The sequence below is a fragment of the Bos grunniens genome, chromosome 7 (assembly GCF_055505025.1).
Source record: "Bos grunniens cultivar Pamir isolate PY7600 chromosome 7, Bosgru_T2T1.0, whole genome shotgun sequence".
Classification (NCBI taxonomy): Eukaryota; Metazoa; Chordata; class Mammalia; order Artiodactyla; family Bovidae; genus Bos; species Bos grunniens.
In genome coordinates this window covers 30,650,333-30,665,979 of record NC_141171.1, presented here as the reverse complement: position 1 = coordinate 30,665,979, position 15,647 = coordinate 30,650,333, and the positions used below count along the sequence as shown (strand labels likewise).

At 41.6% G+C, this 15,647-nt stretch overlaps 1 protein-coding gene across 10 annotated transcripts in view; it reads left to right on the top strand.

Annotated features, from left to right (window-relative positions):
* Positions 1–15,647, top strand: part of PRDM6 (PR/SET domain 6) — a 109,162-nt gene that overhangs the window by 79,416 nt on the left and 14,099 nt on the right. For 8 of the 10 annotated variants that reach the window (XR_015167052.1, XM_086410660.1, XM_086410659.1 and 5 more), the window contains 2 exons: positions 1,232–1,356; positions 12,352–12,694. Coding sequence is in view for 8 of the 10 variants with exons in the window: in XM_086410660.1 (XP_086266786.1) it covers positions 1,232–1,356; positions 12,352–12,694 (468 nt within the window). In the remaining 2 variants the exon portion in view is untranslated. The remainder of the gene's footprint in view (positions 1–1,231; positions 1,357–12,351; positions 12,695–15,647) is intronic. The other 2 variants (XR_015167053.1, XM_086410665.1) reach the window with 1 other exon arrangement.

Below are 15,647 nucleotides of genomic sequence, written 5' to 3'. Positions count from 1 at the left end.
TCCAATTTTGATTTTTTTATGTAGCAGTGGAAAGAATTAATAAAATGCACAGCTCTTGGAGATGCGGAGGGAGGAAGGGGAGTGAGGTCTGGACAACTGGCTGGAGTTTTTGTCAGATATTCATAGAATGTTGGGGAAAAACATTCTGCTTAGCTAGCAGTGCCCTCATGAGACAGAATGGCAGCAAGTAAGGAAAATAACAAGATAAATGAAATTTTTGCAGCTGCAAGTAAAATATTGAGAATCTGCACTTTTTTATTGATCTTTATGATCCTATTGCCAAGAGCCACTTTGTGGTGACAAAATATGTTGACAAGTGCATATCTCACCGCCGTGAAAAATGTGGTGAAGGATTCGCCTTATGTCTACAGTGTTGTACAAGGAACAGATTGCCCTGCTATGGCCAGTTCCTTACAGAAAGGCTAAATTTAAGGTTCACCAACCCTGAACCCTTTTATCTTGAACTTGAGGCTAATGTTTGTAGCAATTCTTCACTGAGAAAACCGATCACAGGCTCCTCTTTTTTCTTTTTTTTTTAAATCTGTAGGTTTTTATTCACTGTGCCATGGCTGTTTAGTTCTTGGTACCTTCACTCTGTCATTTCATAGTGTAATCTTTCAGCCAGAGTAAAGTGCCCCTCTTGTATTTATTGAATTTCCATCCACTTCACATAAGAGGGTTATTTTCCTTCTTCTTCTGTATCAAATTTTAGAGGAAAAAAAAGCTATGGGGAAGATTTTTATTTCTCTTAGCCCTTATATCACAAAGCTGCTTAATTTTATTACAAATTTGAGAACTCCCATGCCAAGTTGTAAGAATACACCTAACGCTTTTCCTTCAAATAAGAAATCAATGGTGTTAATTTGTATGTGGGGTCGACGTACCAGAGTCTGCAGTTTACCAAGAAAGAGAATTTTCTCGTTAGTGTGAGATGAAATTTTTTCTTTAAATGAACTCTTCCTTTCTGCTGACTCTCCGGGGCCAAATATCTGTCTCTTTGGCCAGGATGTTCCATGGAAGGACACTGTGGAAATAAACTGTGAGCTATTTATCGTACTGGGTTACAGGCTCTAATTGGTTGCTGGGAACGATAAGGTGGGTGCAGATTTTATTACAAACAGAAATTGTTTAGGTGGGAAACTGGGCAGAACTTTTTTGGGGCAATAACAATGTGGATGGAGCATGTGAGTCCTACCGATTACTAAGCTGGGTTTTCTTTTGTTTTGAATAGGTCGAATATATTCTACCGAGCCTGTATAGATATTCCCAGGGGTACCGAGCTTCTCGTGTGGTACAATGACAGCTATACGTCTTTCTTTGGGATCCCTTTACAATGCATTGCCCAGGATGAAAACTGTAAGAATTTATTTTAGCTCTGAATTCACATTTCCAAATACCTATTTCAAAACTAACTTTTAAAATAAGAGTGTTGTTTGAAACTCCTGAAATGTGGTTCACTCTGCTGTGTAACACAAATGTGCACAAGTCTGTTCCATCATTTTATTTTTCCTTGTATATCCTGTGCTTTTTCCAAGGATGTCTTGACCTATACAGCTCAATGTTTTTTCACCCATTTATGATTTGAAAACCTTTGTCCTAGTTTAAATCATTGCCAGCAGTGGTGTTAAGGCAGCTGGTATCTACTGAGTACCAACTATGTGTCTGGTTCCAAGAGCAGCATAAGTTATAACTTCTGCTCTGAAGGATTGCACAGTCTTGCTGGAGTCACACTGTTTGCAAAAACGAAGTAAGGAGACAACACTTTCTTTAATCAGGAACAACACCCCTCCAGTCAATTGGCTTTTCTTCCTCTTAAGTAGTTGTTGGAATAAGAAATGGTAGTCAAAACCATAGACATATGATTGAGGAATTTGTCTCTAAACATCTTAGTCTAAAATGAACCGTGTAATTTTCTTCTATCTTTATTACTGTTACTATCATTATGTTTGAAAAAATAATTTAATGCAAACCTTTGCAGTAGTTTTCATATAAACTTTATATATTTGTTTTTATCAATTTTGGGGAAAATGTTATAAGGTGATTTCTAGTATTTGGAATAGATTTAGATTTGGGTGATTTTGATGTGCTTCAGTGAGAAACACTGGTTTGAATGATGCAATTTTTTTCTTGTCATCCAACTGACTGATCTGTGAACTGATAAATTTGGATTATGCAGTAGAAAAAGAAGCAGAGAGAACAGATTTATGTAAGAAACTTAATTTTGGGGGAAAAAAAGTGTTATTTTAATTTTTCCTTCTCTACTTACTTTCTCTCACACACATATGAACTGAAAAAAAATATTTATAATATTACTGATCAAAATGCTGATGATCAGATATTTCTTTTCCATGTTATCTTTGTTTTCTTTGTAAAAAAAAAATAGAATCCTCAAAAAGCATATTATGCTCAACTTTCTTTTTCTGTTTTACCCTAACCCCAAGCCAATCTCAAATCAAAAAAATGAATCTTTGGACATATAAGTACATTCCTCTTACTTACCAAGTTTCCATTGGAAAGTTTTTTTTCTGCAGTAATGCTCCTATTTGAGGGAGTGTCTGTTTTCACAGGGGAAAATCTCCATGTTGGACATGAGTGTGTGGTTGGTGTTAGAAGCAGAAATGGCCATGGCGGCCAGTATGCTCTGTCTTCCCAGGATGGCTCCATGCTCAGCATTCCCAAGACTGGGTGTAGGTACACATGTGGAAAAGCACTGTTATCAGCTCCCCTGGTTAGAACCTCGGTGTAGCTTCACCTTCTAAAAGATGGAATCTGATCCAGAAAGATTCCATAAATCCTATACGGCCTTCTATTTCCTTCTTTAGTACAGCCTGCTACAGACTCTGAAGATATTCTGGTGTGCATGTCAAGGAACGTCTGGAAGTAAACACATCAAAGTGTAGAGTTCTAAAGTACGTAGCACATAGTCCAAAAATTCATTCATTCATTAGATAGTTGTTGAATACGTACTAAGGACCAGTGTCATTGCTGCATACTCTAAGTACAGCAGTGAACAAGACATACAGGAAGTCCTGCCCTCATGGAGCGTATAGTCTAATGGAGGGAGACAGATTATCAACCAATAAATGTAAGTTAGTTTGTCGTGTGATGATAAGTGTCATAGAGATAACAAAGCAGAGAAGGGGCGAGGAGTGCTGGGAATTGGGAGTTGCGGGTTTAGAGATGACCAATGTGGGCCCTACGAGGAAGGTGGCCTTTGGGCAAAGACTTAAGGAAGTGAAAGAACAAGCCACATGTTCTTTGGGAGCAGAGTGTTGCAGGCAGCTGGACTCCAAGCCTAAAGGCTCAAGATGGAGATGCTACTGGCCTGTAGGAAGGGCATCACAATGGTTAGCATAGGTATGTCAGCTGGAGAGAGTGGGTTGGGGGGAGTTAACTTAGATCTGGGGACAAGAATCTTATAAAGTCCAGAAGGTCACTGTCAAGACTCTGGATTTTACTCTGTTTGCATTGGACAAATGCAGTATTGTAGAGTTTCAAGCAGAAGAGTGATATGATCTGACTGAAGTTGTTACAGGTTTACTCTGGCCACTTAGTGGAGATCTGACAGTGAGGGTGAGGATGGAGCAGGATCCGGCTAGAGGCTCTTGCTGGAATCCAGGGAGGAAGGGTGATGGTGGTTTGGACCAGGGTAAAAGTGGTGGAGGTGGTGAGAAGCGCTTGGATTCTGGGTACATTTTGAAGGTAAAGTCAACAGCATTTGCTGACACGTTGGATGCCGAGTAAGAGAAAGGAGTCAAGGATAACTCCAGGGCTTTGGTCTGAAGAGCTGGGTGGATGGAGTGGCCACTTAACTGGATTACGAGTCACTCATGGGAAGCGTGAAGTGACTGCTCAGGGAATGCTCTTCTTCCCTTTGACGTGGATCTCTGGGGTGGAAGTCTCACGTCTGCAACATTGCTTCTACCTTGTGATGCTGTTACAAGGATGAGAGGGATTTAGGGCCTGGGCTGGATGATTTGGGTTTTGTGTGCCATTCACAGCCACCTGACTGTGGTGTCTGGGAGTGTACCAGCTGGTCTCCAGGTTGTATGCTAGTGCCATCCAAAATGTGCTTGGTGGCAACCCCAGGGGCATTGCTTCTCAGACCTTCTTTCTCCCATAGTTCAGCCTTTGTGAAGCATTCTTGAGGTTGCTGATTAGAGTATTGAATAAACTCTACCAGGGCACATGTTATGTATCATTTAGCACCTGAAATCCTTGGAAGGAAATTCGCAAAACTTCAGCACTTTCAAGTATTATGGATTCAGTAGACAAACCATGTAGCTCTTTTGGGTTGAGTTCAGAGCTCTAAGTAAGGGTGGAGGGAAGTTGAAAGAGAATTAAGTCATTGACTAAAATGTTCAACAGTGACAATCCCCCATCCCCCTAAGGGTATTATAGGAATTTTATTTCAGTTCCTGTCTCAAAGTCGTATATCTATCATGGGATTGGCCACCCAAGAAACCAGTAGAAAGCTTGATCAGATGGCGTGGGGGTAGATATACAGCTTTGACTCTAACTGGAAGATGGATTCTCATTCCATATGATTCACAGAGGTACCTAGGGAGGCTTTATAATGAGGGCTCTTTTTTCTGTACCGAGAAAATACTCGGTGTGATTTAAAAGAGCAAATGTGTGAAAGGGCATGGACAGATAATTTAACAGATAGCCTTTCACAGCCCTGAGTAATTTAAATCATCTCACCAGGATTAGCAATTTGAAGACAATTTTTATTCTACCAAGCTAGCCACAAAATAAATTAGGTACCTTATAAAGAAGCTTCTTGAGATCAAAGACTTATTTGACAAAATGCCTCCACAGAGCCTCCTTCTAGTGCTGTGCACACAGTAAACAATACACACTCACTGGATATATATTGAGGATTTTACTGCCATTATTAGAAGCGATGGATACAAAGTTCAGCCAGCTGTTTTTTCTTGGTTAATAAAATTGTTACATGATCCAAGACATTCAAGGAAAATATGATTTTGCTTAGTGAATAATACTTATTAAGCACTTTCATTTATAAAAATACCACTTTCTTCCCATGGTTCTTTCAACGGTGAAAGTACACATTTCCTATTGAGCGTGTGGGGTGGGTTCAGGCTTCAGGCACTGGCCCCTCTGGCAGCGGCCACGAAGCAGTGGGACACGCTCCCTGCCCGGACCAGCCATTGAAAGCCGCCTTGCCTCAAAGAGAGGGCAGCGTTTCACACAGGCATTTGGGCTCTGGAAGCAATTCATATGTTATTTTCTTTAAGAAAGAAAAAAGAAAAAAACCCATAGTTCTAAATGTAATAGAGCTGCAAAGAGAGCACGGCTGCGTCCACTGTGGGCCTTTCAGAAGAGCCTGAAGGAACGCCTGTGTCGACAGATTGTATCCGCAAGGAGGAATGAGGTTCCCCAAAGCTTCCAGTGGGGGATTAGCTCCTGCAGAGTGTAAAGACCATAGTGTATTCATATTCATTTCAGAGGAAATTAAAAAAAAAAACCTGGGAATAAATGTTAAACAAGTCTTCCTGCTGCTTTTTCTGTCTTGGCATATGAAGCTGAGGTGGTGGAATGTGAAACTTGATGGCAACACAGAGGTTGTTACACTGGACTAAACTCTGTCTGAGAGAGGCCTGCCTTTTCGTTTTGATTTTAAAGAGCAGAAAATAAAGACGGGCACCTCTGCATGGTGCCCTGGCCCCACCATCCCACCAACAGTGTGGAACTAGGCCCTGGGTAGAGAAGGCTCCATCAAGCCTTCTGTCTGTGAACATTGAGGAGATGATGGTATAGTTCAGTCCAACAAGAACATCGGTCTGCAAGACCCTATGGGGAGCATCGTGATGGGGAACAAAACCTCAGACCCTGTCCTCGAAGGGCTCAGTGTAGGAGAAGGCACATAAGCAAAAACTACACTGTAGAACCTAATACGGGTGCCTTGTGACATGGCCATAGCAGGGAGCTGGCCTCGGTGGTGTCAGTGATAGTCAGTCAGTTCTGGCTAACTCTTTGCGACCCCATGGACTGTAGCCCGCCAGGCTCCTCTGTCCATGGAATTCTCCCAGGCAAGAATACTGGAGTTGGTAGCCATTCCATTCTCTAGGGGATCTTCCCAACACAGGGATCAAACCTAGGTCTCTTGCGTTGCAGGCAGATTCTCCACTCTCTGAGCCACCAGGCCGGTAGGAACTGGGACAAGTCCAGTTCCAGGCCCTCGTGCACAGTGGGCAGCTGAGATTGGACCCCTCCCATAAATCCGGGAACTAGAAATCACTGTTTGTCCCTGAATGGGGACTAGAAAGTGCTACCCTCAGGCCCGTAGTCCAAGGAGCTCTCCATTTGGGGCCATTGATGAAAGCAGTATGTCGCATTCCAAAACCGGCCCCAGCTATGGGAGGGTATGGAGTTGGGTTTTGCATTACCTGCCAGTTGTGGAAACCTTAAGCCAAGAAGCTGATATAAAACTTGGCCCAGAACTGGAGGGACATGGAGGGTCCTAGAACAAGCAGAGAAGAGTTCCACCCCAGAGGTATCTGCTCAGGACTCCAATAGAAGGCAGTGGCCACTGAAAAACACCTTCATTGAAGGAAGCGGCAAAAGACACAGAGGAGCCCGCTGTCATGAGAGATTTGACCTCTTGGATGCCTCAGTCCTTGGCGCCTTGCGAGCCTTGCTTTAGGATTGAGGCCCGCATCCCTCCGCTTTCTGAGGGTGTAGAGGGCTGAGAGCTGAATTGTCTTCAGCCTACAGAGCCACTTTACCCTTGGTCGTGTTCCCTCCCCGTGTAGCCTGTGTCCAGGGACTGGTCAGTGTGGGTGGGTATTAAGGACTGCTCCCGTTATTCCAAAGCCAGATGACTCGAAAGGTTAATTAAGTGCTTAGTTAAGTGCTTTTAATTGCTCTTGACACCATCCTCTCTCCTCGTTCTGCAGTAAACCTCTTGTACACAAAACGCAGATCTCCATTTCAGACTGTTTCCCAGGGGACCTGAATTCAGACAGGTGCTACCAGATTTATATTGCCAGCTCAGACTTCTCACTGGAGACCCAGGCTCCTGTCAACCTGTTGAATTCCCACCTGCACTTGCCTGTCTCACAGATGTCTCAAACTCAACATAGTGAACTGAAACCATCCTACTCTGTCCCCCAAGCTGTCTCTCTCCCAATTCAGTACCTCACTCCCATTCACTCAGCTGTTCTTTCTAGAAACCTTGACACCTTGTTCTTTCTCAGCCCATCTGTCTAGTCATTCATAAATCCCTGTTGATTATATATTCTTAAATGCTTTTCTTTCCATTTCTGCTGCCACCTCCCGATCAGCCTCACAAACAGCTTTGGCCTGGACCTCTGCATTTTTCGTTTTAGTATCACAGCAGCCAAAGTGAAGTCTCATTGATTTTGTTGTTTCAGTTTAATCACTTATTTGGTTAAAAGTTAGTTTTTAACTAACTTTTGGTTCCGTTGATCAGAATTCAGAAGATAATACGGACATGTAGTTCTTCTTCCAGAGGCAGGGAGTTGACACATTCTAAGGTGTCCTTCCAGATGTATTTTTTTGCCCATTCTCTCATTTGTGCACATTCTCCCTCTTTTTCTCTGCCTCTCGGTTCCTGGTGGCTCAGATGGTAAAGAATCTGCCTGCAATGCAGGAGACCTGGGTTCAACCCCTGGGTTGGGAAGATCCCCTGGAGAAGGGAATGGCAACCCCCTCCAGTATTCTTGCCTGGAGAATCCCATGGACAGAGGAGCCTGGAGGGCTAGAGGCTATAAGGTCACAAAGAGTCGGACATGACCGAGCAACTAACACTACTACTATTAGATTTTTTGTACTGCAGCTCACTTTTTCATTTAATGATATAGGGTGATGGTGCATTTAAAGTATAAGTGCAATCACCTTACACCCTAGCTTCAACCCCTTTTTTGGATTGCCGTTACTCTTATAATCAATCCCCAGCTCTTTAAAATGATAGCCCATGGACTACATATAGTCTTCAGAAATGTTTTGTATGGCTCACTTAGTGTTTTGTAAAATTCTAATTCAAGCATCATCAGACTGCCCATGCTCTATTTGGTTTGCTACAGATCCCACCGTCCTCTGTTGTACTAACTTACTTCACATTCAAGGTATCTGTCTCAAGGAAACTATCTTTCCTACCCCAAGTTTCCAGCCCTGATAGATGTTTTCCTGACTCCTTTTCTTCTCTGTCACAGCAGTTATACTTGTAGAGACTATATATTGTCAATTCTAAGATTTGCATATTTTTTTGCATTTTAATCTTTCTGAACCTGGTCTTACAATGCACAGTGACTTAAAATTAATGACAGTGACTTAAAATTAATGGTGCAGCTTGCAATTCATGGAACTTTAAATTTGATGAAACCAAGTAAATAATTGTGAAGACGTTTGTATATCTGTCTCTCTCATGAGAGTTTAAATGGTCTGAGAGTCGGGCTATTACTGTCCTGTTCCTCTATATCTGCAGCGCTTGCAGTGTCTGGCTTGTCACCAATGCTCTGTAAGCACTCATGGGCTGAATGAATGACTGAGGGTGTAAAATAGGACTTTGTTATACAGATCCTGTATTGCTCTCTCTCAGAATTTTAATTTCGCAGGATTTGGTGAGTTCACGTTCTTTCTTGAGTATATCCTTTAGAGCTTCCAGAGTTTTCCCTCTCCCCCTCAATCTTTGTCTTATAGACTGAAGACAAAGTCTTCTTTGCTTACCATGTCTTCATGGAGAAACCCCTTTATCCTTTGGAGGAATTTCCTTAGTTGTCTCTGGGCATTTTGCAGTTGTCTGGACTGTCTTGGCTTGGGATAGCATAGTCTTTTCTGATTCATTTCTTGTCCTCTTATAATTCCCTGTTTTTCATTAATACTTTTGTTTATTGGCCCCATCAAAGTGGTATTCAGAAAGAATGATCCTCTGCGTCCTTTAAGTCCTGCTTAAAGTTCTAGACCTTTAAGGGTATCTAGACCTCTAGGGTCTGTGGGCATGTGCAGGCACTCTGCAGAACAACTTTGAGAGCAAATACAGTTCTTTTGTGAAAATTATCCATTCCTAGCTTTACTTTTTTCTCTCTCTAAATTATATGCCCATTTCGTTCAGTAAGATTGAATTTATTCACAAGTACAAGAAAAGGTGATGCCAAAAGCAGAATATAGAGTGTAAGCATTGCTGGTATATCTTGAAAACATGTTTGTTTTGAGGACCCTGTAAGAGAAAATAAGACAGAGAATAAGCATCCCAACTCCTATTACCTCAATGCTCTTATTATCATTAACTTAGATCCCTGTTTATCCCAAATCATCCTAAAAGCTAATATAAACTTTTCTTTGTTACTATTTTGACTTTGGTTATTAAACTTAGAAAAATCTATTGGCCCACACATTCTTTTCTTTAATAGAAAGGTGATGTGACCTTAACAATTTTTGAAAATGAGTTTCTTGAGTTACTTTCCAAGAGCTTAAGTGAGAAGTCAGCCTTTATAATCTATACTCAGAGTATTATTTGTATGATTTCCCCCAGAGACATCATATTCCTCTTTCCAGCAGTGAGCTTCTGGCTGGCTTTCCTGCTCTCTTGCATGTTGATGACATCTTCATTCCACAGTCTCCCCACCCTGCCTTCCTTCCTGCTAGTCTGGCCTTCCCAACCCACCAGAGCTCTGTGTTGCCTGAAGACCTGCGGGTTTCCCTTTGCTTTATCTCTTCCGGATTAGTTATAAATGGGCTAAGTAAGAGGAGTTTTACCTTAATCTCTTGACAGTACTGGTGTTTTGTTTTTTAAGAAAGAGCCAAAACATAAAACATTTCTCTTTATCTTTCAGTATGTAGTTTAGAAGTCACAGCCTCTGTGCAATCAAAGGTTTTTTTGAAAGTCTAAAATGTGTGCACACATTTCATATTGGTGATACACTTTTGCCCCAGAAGTTGAAATTATACACAAATTTTATACATGAAATATAGACATAAATATGTATATGCATGGGTTTATAGGTGCATTTATAACTTTTATGTTTATTTATGGGTTTGTATACACACACAAAAAACCTCTGTACTAGCTGTGAAATGTCCTTTTTATTTTTGCAACACAGCTATTGAGTAGACACAGAATTGGAGTGTGGTCAGGAAAAAAAAAAATCACCCTGGAAATCAGAGAGCTAAAACTTTCAGCTTAGCTGTGTCCTTAACCAAATGTGTGACCATGGGCAGTTATTAGACCGTGAGCAAATTATTAGACCTTCAGCTTTTTTTTTTTTTTCTTTTTTTGGTTATAAGAGAGGGTAGAACTGGATCAGTTGTTCTCATATCTATATATTATAAGTACTTGGGGGGGACTTTAAAAAATGCAGATGCCCAGGCCCTACCAAGAGATTCTGGTATTTTTAAGAAAATCTCCCCTGTGAGTCTATTATGCATTCAGGGTAAAGAACTGCCAACTAGACAAACTCTCCCTTGGTCTGTGAGTCTCTTTTTTAAATTGATAGTTCTCCTTCCTAAGACAGGACGGGCCAGGCCAACTGCATGGGCCAATCCAGAGCCCTGCAAGATAAGCTGTTCCTTTGTTGAATTCACCTTATACATGTGATTATTACAACACTCAGAGGTAAAGCGTCCTTGTTGTTGATGTTCAGTCACTCAGTCATGTCCGACTCTTTGCGACCCATGGACTGCAGCATGCTAGGCTTCTGTGTCCTCCATCTCCTGGAATTTGCTCAGACTTCTGTCCATTGAGTTGATGATGTCATCCAACCATCTCATCCTCTATTGCCCCCTTTTCCTCCTGCCCTCAGTCTTTCTCAGCATCACAGGGTCTTCTCCAGTGAGTCAGCCCTTCACTTCAGGGGCCCACAGTATTGGAGCTGCAGCATCAGCCCAATGAAGAGTTCTTGCACTATCTCATTCAGTCCTTCTGATGACCGTTTTACATTTTACCAAGGACTAAATTGTGGATTTAGATGTCCTATACTTGCCCACAGTCAAAAGTAATACAGTCAGCCCTCTGTATCCGTGGGTTCCATCTGCAGATTCAACCAACCACAGATGAAACATATTGGAAGAAAAATTCTAGAAAGTGCCAAAAAACAAAACTTGAATTTGCTGTATGTTGGCAACTATTTACATAGCACTTAAATGGTATTAAGTGTTATAACTAATCTAGAGATGACTTAAAGTATCCAGCAGGGTGTGAGTAGATTATATGCAAATACTGTGCCATTTTATATAAGGGACTTGTGCATCAACAGATTTGGGGATCTGCAAGGGTTCTGGAACCAAACTCCTCTGGATACCAAGGGACGGGTGTAGATAGTGGAGTTTAAATCTTGGCCATCTGAATCACTAAGCCATGCTGCTATTACTGTGAAGATTACTATTTCCACTGCCCTCATTTTACAGATGAGGAAACAGAGACAGAGAGATTGTGTAACTTGCCTTAGGTGACCATGCTAATAAAAGGCAGAGTTAGGATCTGAACATAGCTCTTTGTGATTCGAAAGCCCAACTTTCAAGCTCCGTGACTGCTACTCTGTTGCCTCCCACTTCACCTTATCCACTGCACCCTGTCTGTGCATTGTGCCTCTCTCGGGCCCTCCCTGAACACTAATTCTTTCTTTTTTCTTGCTGTTCCTATGCTCAAAAACAGTCAGTGTCTGTTTCTTAGGCCCAAGGTCTTTTGTTTATTTATTTATTTGGACGTTAAAGGCCCACTGAGGTCTGCCCCCTGCTGCCCTTTTATTCCCCCAGTGCCGAAAACCCATGCTGTGTTCTGTCGGCCTGATTCCCCGCCATCCCACCAGCGTGCCAGACTTCTGTCTCCAGGCATCTTTCATAGGGTTGCCTTCATCCTTCAGCCAGTTTTCCTTGAAAACCTGTTTTGTGCTGACAGGATTGAGCGGAAGGCCTGAAATCCAGAGGGCCTGAATCTCCCTTCTCTGCTCAAAGCCCCCTTCTCGGGGAGCCCTCCTTCCTCTCCCTGTCCCCTGCTGCACCTCCCATCTCAACGGTCTCCACATCTGGGCTGCAGTGTGGAGCCTCATTATGGAGTCTTTTATCTCAGGTCATAAGTAACTCTGTGAGGGCAAAGACCATCTATGAAAATCTTGAGCAGATAATCATTGCTTAATAAATAGACATTGAATGAGTTCATTTTGGATAATTGTGCTTTCCCCCTCAAATCAAACTGTCTGCTCTTACATTTATTCTGAGACCAGAAAAGCCAATTTTTAAAATACAGACTTACAGGAATTTTTTTAGATGTTGTTTGTTATTATGACTTCTAGGAATTTTTTAGAAGCCTGTGCTTTGCTTATTTGAAGGGCAAATAAAACTGATCTCAAACTTTTGCTGTTCTCCCAGTAAATGTCCCCTCGACAGTCATGGAAGCCATGTGCAGACAGGACGCCCTGCAGCCCTTCAACAAGAGCAGCAAACTCTCCCAGGCTCCCCAGCAGCGCTCTGTTGTCTTCCCCCAGACTCCGTGCGGCAGGAACTTCTCCCTCCTGGATAAGTCAGGGCCCCTGGAATCTGGATTTAATCAAATCAGCGTGAAGAACCAGCGCGTCCTGGCGAGCCCCACCTCCACCAGCCAGCTCCACTCGGAGTTCAGTGACTGGCACCTCTGGAAATGTGGGCAGTGCTTTAAGACTTTTACACAGCGGATCCTGCTACAGATGCACGTGTGCACACAGAACCCTGACAGGTAACCCCACCTCTCGTCGCTCCCAGGGTGTGCGTGCTTGTGAGACTCACTGCTTGCCTTCCTGTCGCCTCTTCCAGCCACACCTGGGGGAAAATCCTGCAATCAGAGGTCTGGAAAGTTGAGAGTCATGTGAGGTGCTTCTTTGGCTTTTATTGTGTAGAAGGGCTGCATGAATGGGGGCTGCAGAAAGGAATCTTCTGTCACTTTCCAAAGAGCTCTGCCTGGGTCTAAAGGGAGGCAAAATAGAAGGTGCAAACTTATGAATATCATAGGTGGAAAAATGAGGTCAGGATAATTAGAATCCTCTCTGTCTTCCAAAGATAATATAGCTGCCCGCTCCGCTGCTGTCACAGTCGTCTCAGGGTTCACCTCCAGTGTGCCGTGGGTATGAACTTAATTAAGTACTAAGAGGTAATGAATTGGAATTTTTTGCTTAGTACTATTTTTCTTCAGAGCATGCAAACCCATAAATCCTGCAAAGCTGTCAAAAGGAAATACCTACTCTGCTAGTGATGTGGAGGAAAACAGATGCCACTTATTCAATAAACTAATATCCACACAGAAGAAAAATGTTGACTAGATACCTCGGAGTCAAAGTTGGTTTGAAAGTTTGTCAATAAAGAATTTTATGGCCATGAACTGAAGATGAAATTTAGCTGAACAAGTGAATTAAAATTTCAGGTACTTTGATGAGTGGCACAGTAGACATAATGGAACTATTATTTATGAATCAAAACGGGTTTATTCGACAGTCTTGATAGCTGGTAGCGCAAAAGACAAAAATCAAATTAATTCAGTAAGAAAGGACAGTGTTTTATCTCTCCTTCACATCCTATGAAAATTTGATTAAATGCAAACTACCTAAAAAACTTTTTAATATAAAGGCAGAAAGTAAATTTTGGAAGTAGAATAGGAGACTCCAAAGCAGGACTCCTGAATTAATTTTCTTAATTTAGCCACTGATTAACCTTAAGCCACTCAGCACTCCTTGCCCTAAGATATATGCACCCAACTGTCCCCTCCTTAGCTCTGCAGGATACAGCAGTGTGCTGGAACCCAAGCAGGCAGGGAGGATGTTGGAGAGGGGGCAGATCTTTTTTATTTTTTTAATTTATTTTATTTCCATTTAATTTATATTTTTTATCTTTTTATTTCAGATAATGATCCATTTTTAGGGTACACATGCATTTTTATGTGTGTATATGTTTTCTTTTGTGCCATGCTAGACACCACTTGCTTGGCATCAAAGCATTGCTGTAACTGATTGATGTTGAAACATTCATATTAAGGCCATTAAGGCAGCTGTGTCTGTATCATCTTTTACCTTCAATAGGAGAGCCTCCTGGTGAAAATACCAACAGACTTCTGCATATCTTTGTAGTGTTGGCTTTAAGGGAACACAAAAGTTTTGGAAATGTTTTTCTTACTCCAGAAGGATTTTTTTTTTTTTTAATTTGCTTTCCTTGCAAGTATACGGATAGCCTAAAGATATATCTTTTCAAAGTTTGCAAAGCATTTTGGTTGGTTTTTTTTTTAATATAAGAAGTGCATTACAATTTGTTATTATAAACTTGCTTTTTAAATTGAGGGACTTTAGGTATGCATGAGTTTAGGTGTATCCTGAGAGATTCATTGTGATCATCACAACTGAATACACAAGGTAAGATGAAATGATAGTTGAAAATTTCTGGATGGAGGAACCGAAAGCTTAGCTTTGAGTATGATGACTTCACACTGAATGTCATATGAAACAATGAAATATATCATGGTAAATAAAAAGATAGCAAAACAGACTGTTTTGTCTGACCTCAGTTTCGCTTCAAAAACCATGTGTGTATTCTGGTTTAAGTTCCTGTGAAGTCTGTTCTGTCAAATAATAGTGTTAGAATTTGTAAAGCATCTATGTAATCTGTCAGACAAGTGCCTGACAAATTAGAAAACTTACAAAGTGTACAAAATACACTTCCACGAGAGACTGTTAGGTTATTGCCAATTCCAAGCTAATCTAGAGCTACTGGCAAAAATCCAGGTGGCTTGAGACTCCTATCCTGTGTGAGACCCCACTGGGCTTGTTTGATGCAGATGTCCAGGCGTGGTTTGGCCAGGCCCTCCCAGATGGGGTGAAGTAATGTACTTGATATGCAGGTAGATCACCTCATCTCCTTCTCCTTTCCCTGTACTTTGTTGGTGAAGACTTGAGAGGGGGTCACCATCATTCATGAATAAGTTAAAAGTAAGAATTATGACTTCAATGAAGGAGTCCTTTTATAGGCAGAGTAATAAAGTACAGTGTTTCTTATTAATAACAGGGAGATGCTTGAATTATTCCATCACATTTGAGTTGGTTAGTGGGGGTAAGGGAAATAGAGATGCTCAGTCTCCTTGACCCACTAGTTTCACTGAGATACATAATGTGCTTTCAGGATATAGGCTTGGAAGAGCTGTATGGCTGGTGTTCCACACTCTCACAAGCTTTCCTGTACCAGCACATTTGGGGGTAGAAGACGTTCTCTCCATAATTCTTAACCACATGAGTGAATTTCTGCAGAGGAGAAATATATAGAACTGAAGTGGAGCATCACTTTGTGCATAGTTGTGAGATTTGGAGTCTTTTATTATCCACGTGGAGACTTTGAACTGCTGAATAGATGTATTTTCTTTAGTGATTGACTCCAAAAATTAACTGACTTTTAGTCCTTGGCAGTTTGTGCCCATTCAGCCCTAAACAGTGAAAAAACTTAGAACCTGCCAGTCAGAAACCATTTCCCTTCTATTTGAAAAACACAAATGCTTTTATTTTGATAGGAAAATCTTGCTACAACTAGAGGCAAGAAAGGGAGACTCAGAAGACAAAGTCAAAAAGTAAACAAGCTAGAGTTTAGTTTCAGATGTGTCCAAGTTTTGAAACAGTCCCCCGAATCTTAGGTCCAAAAGATTTTTCACTCAACAGACT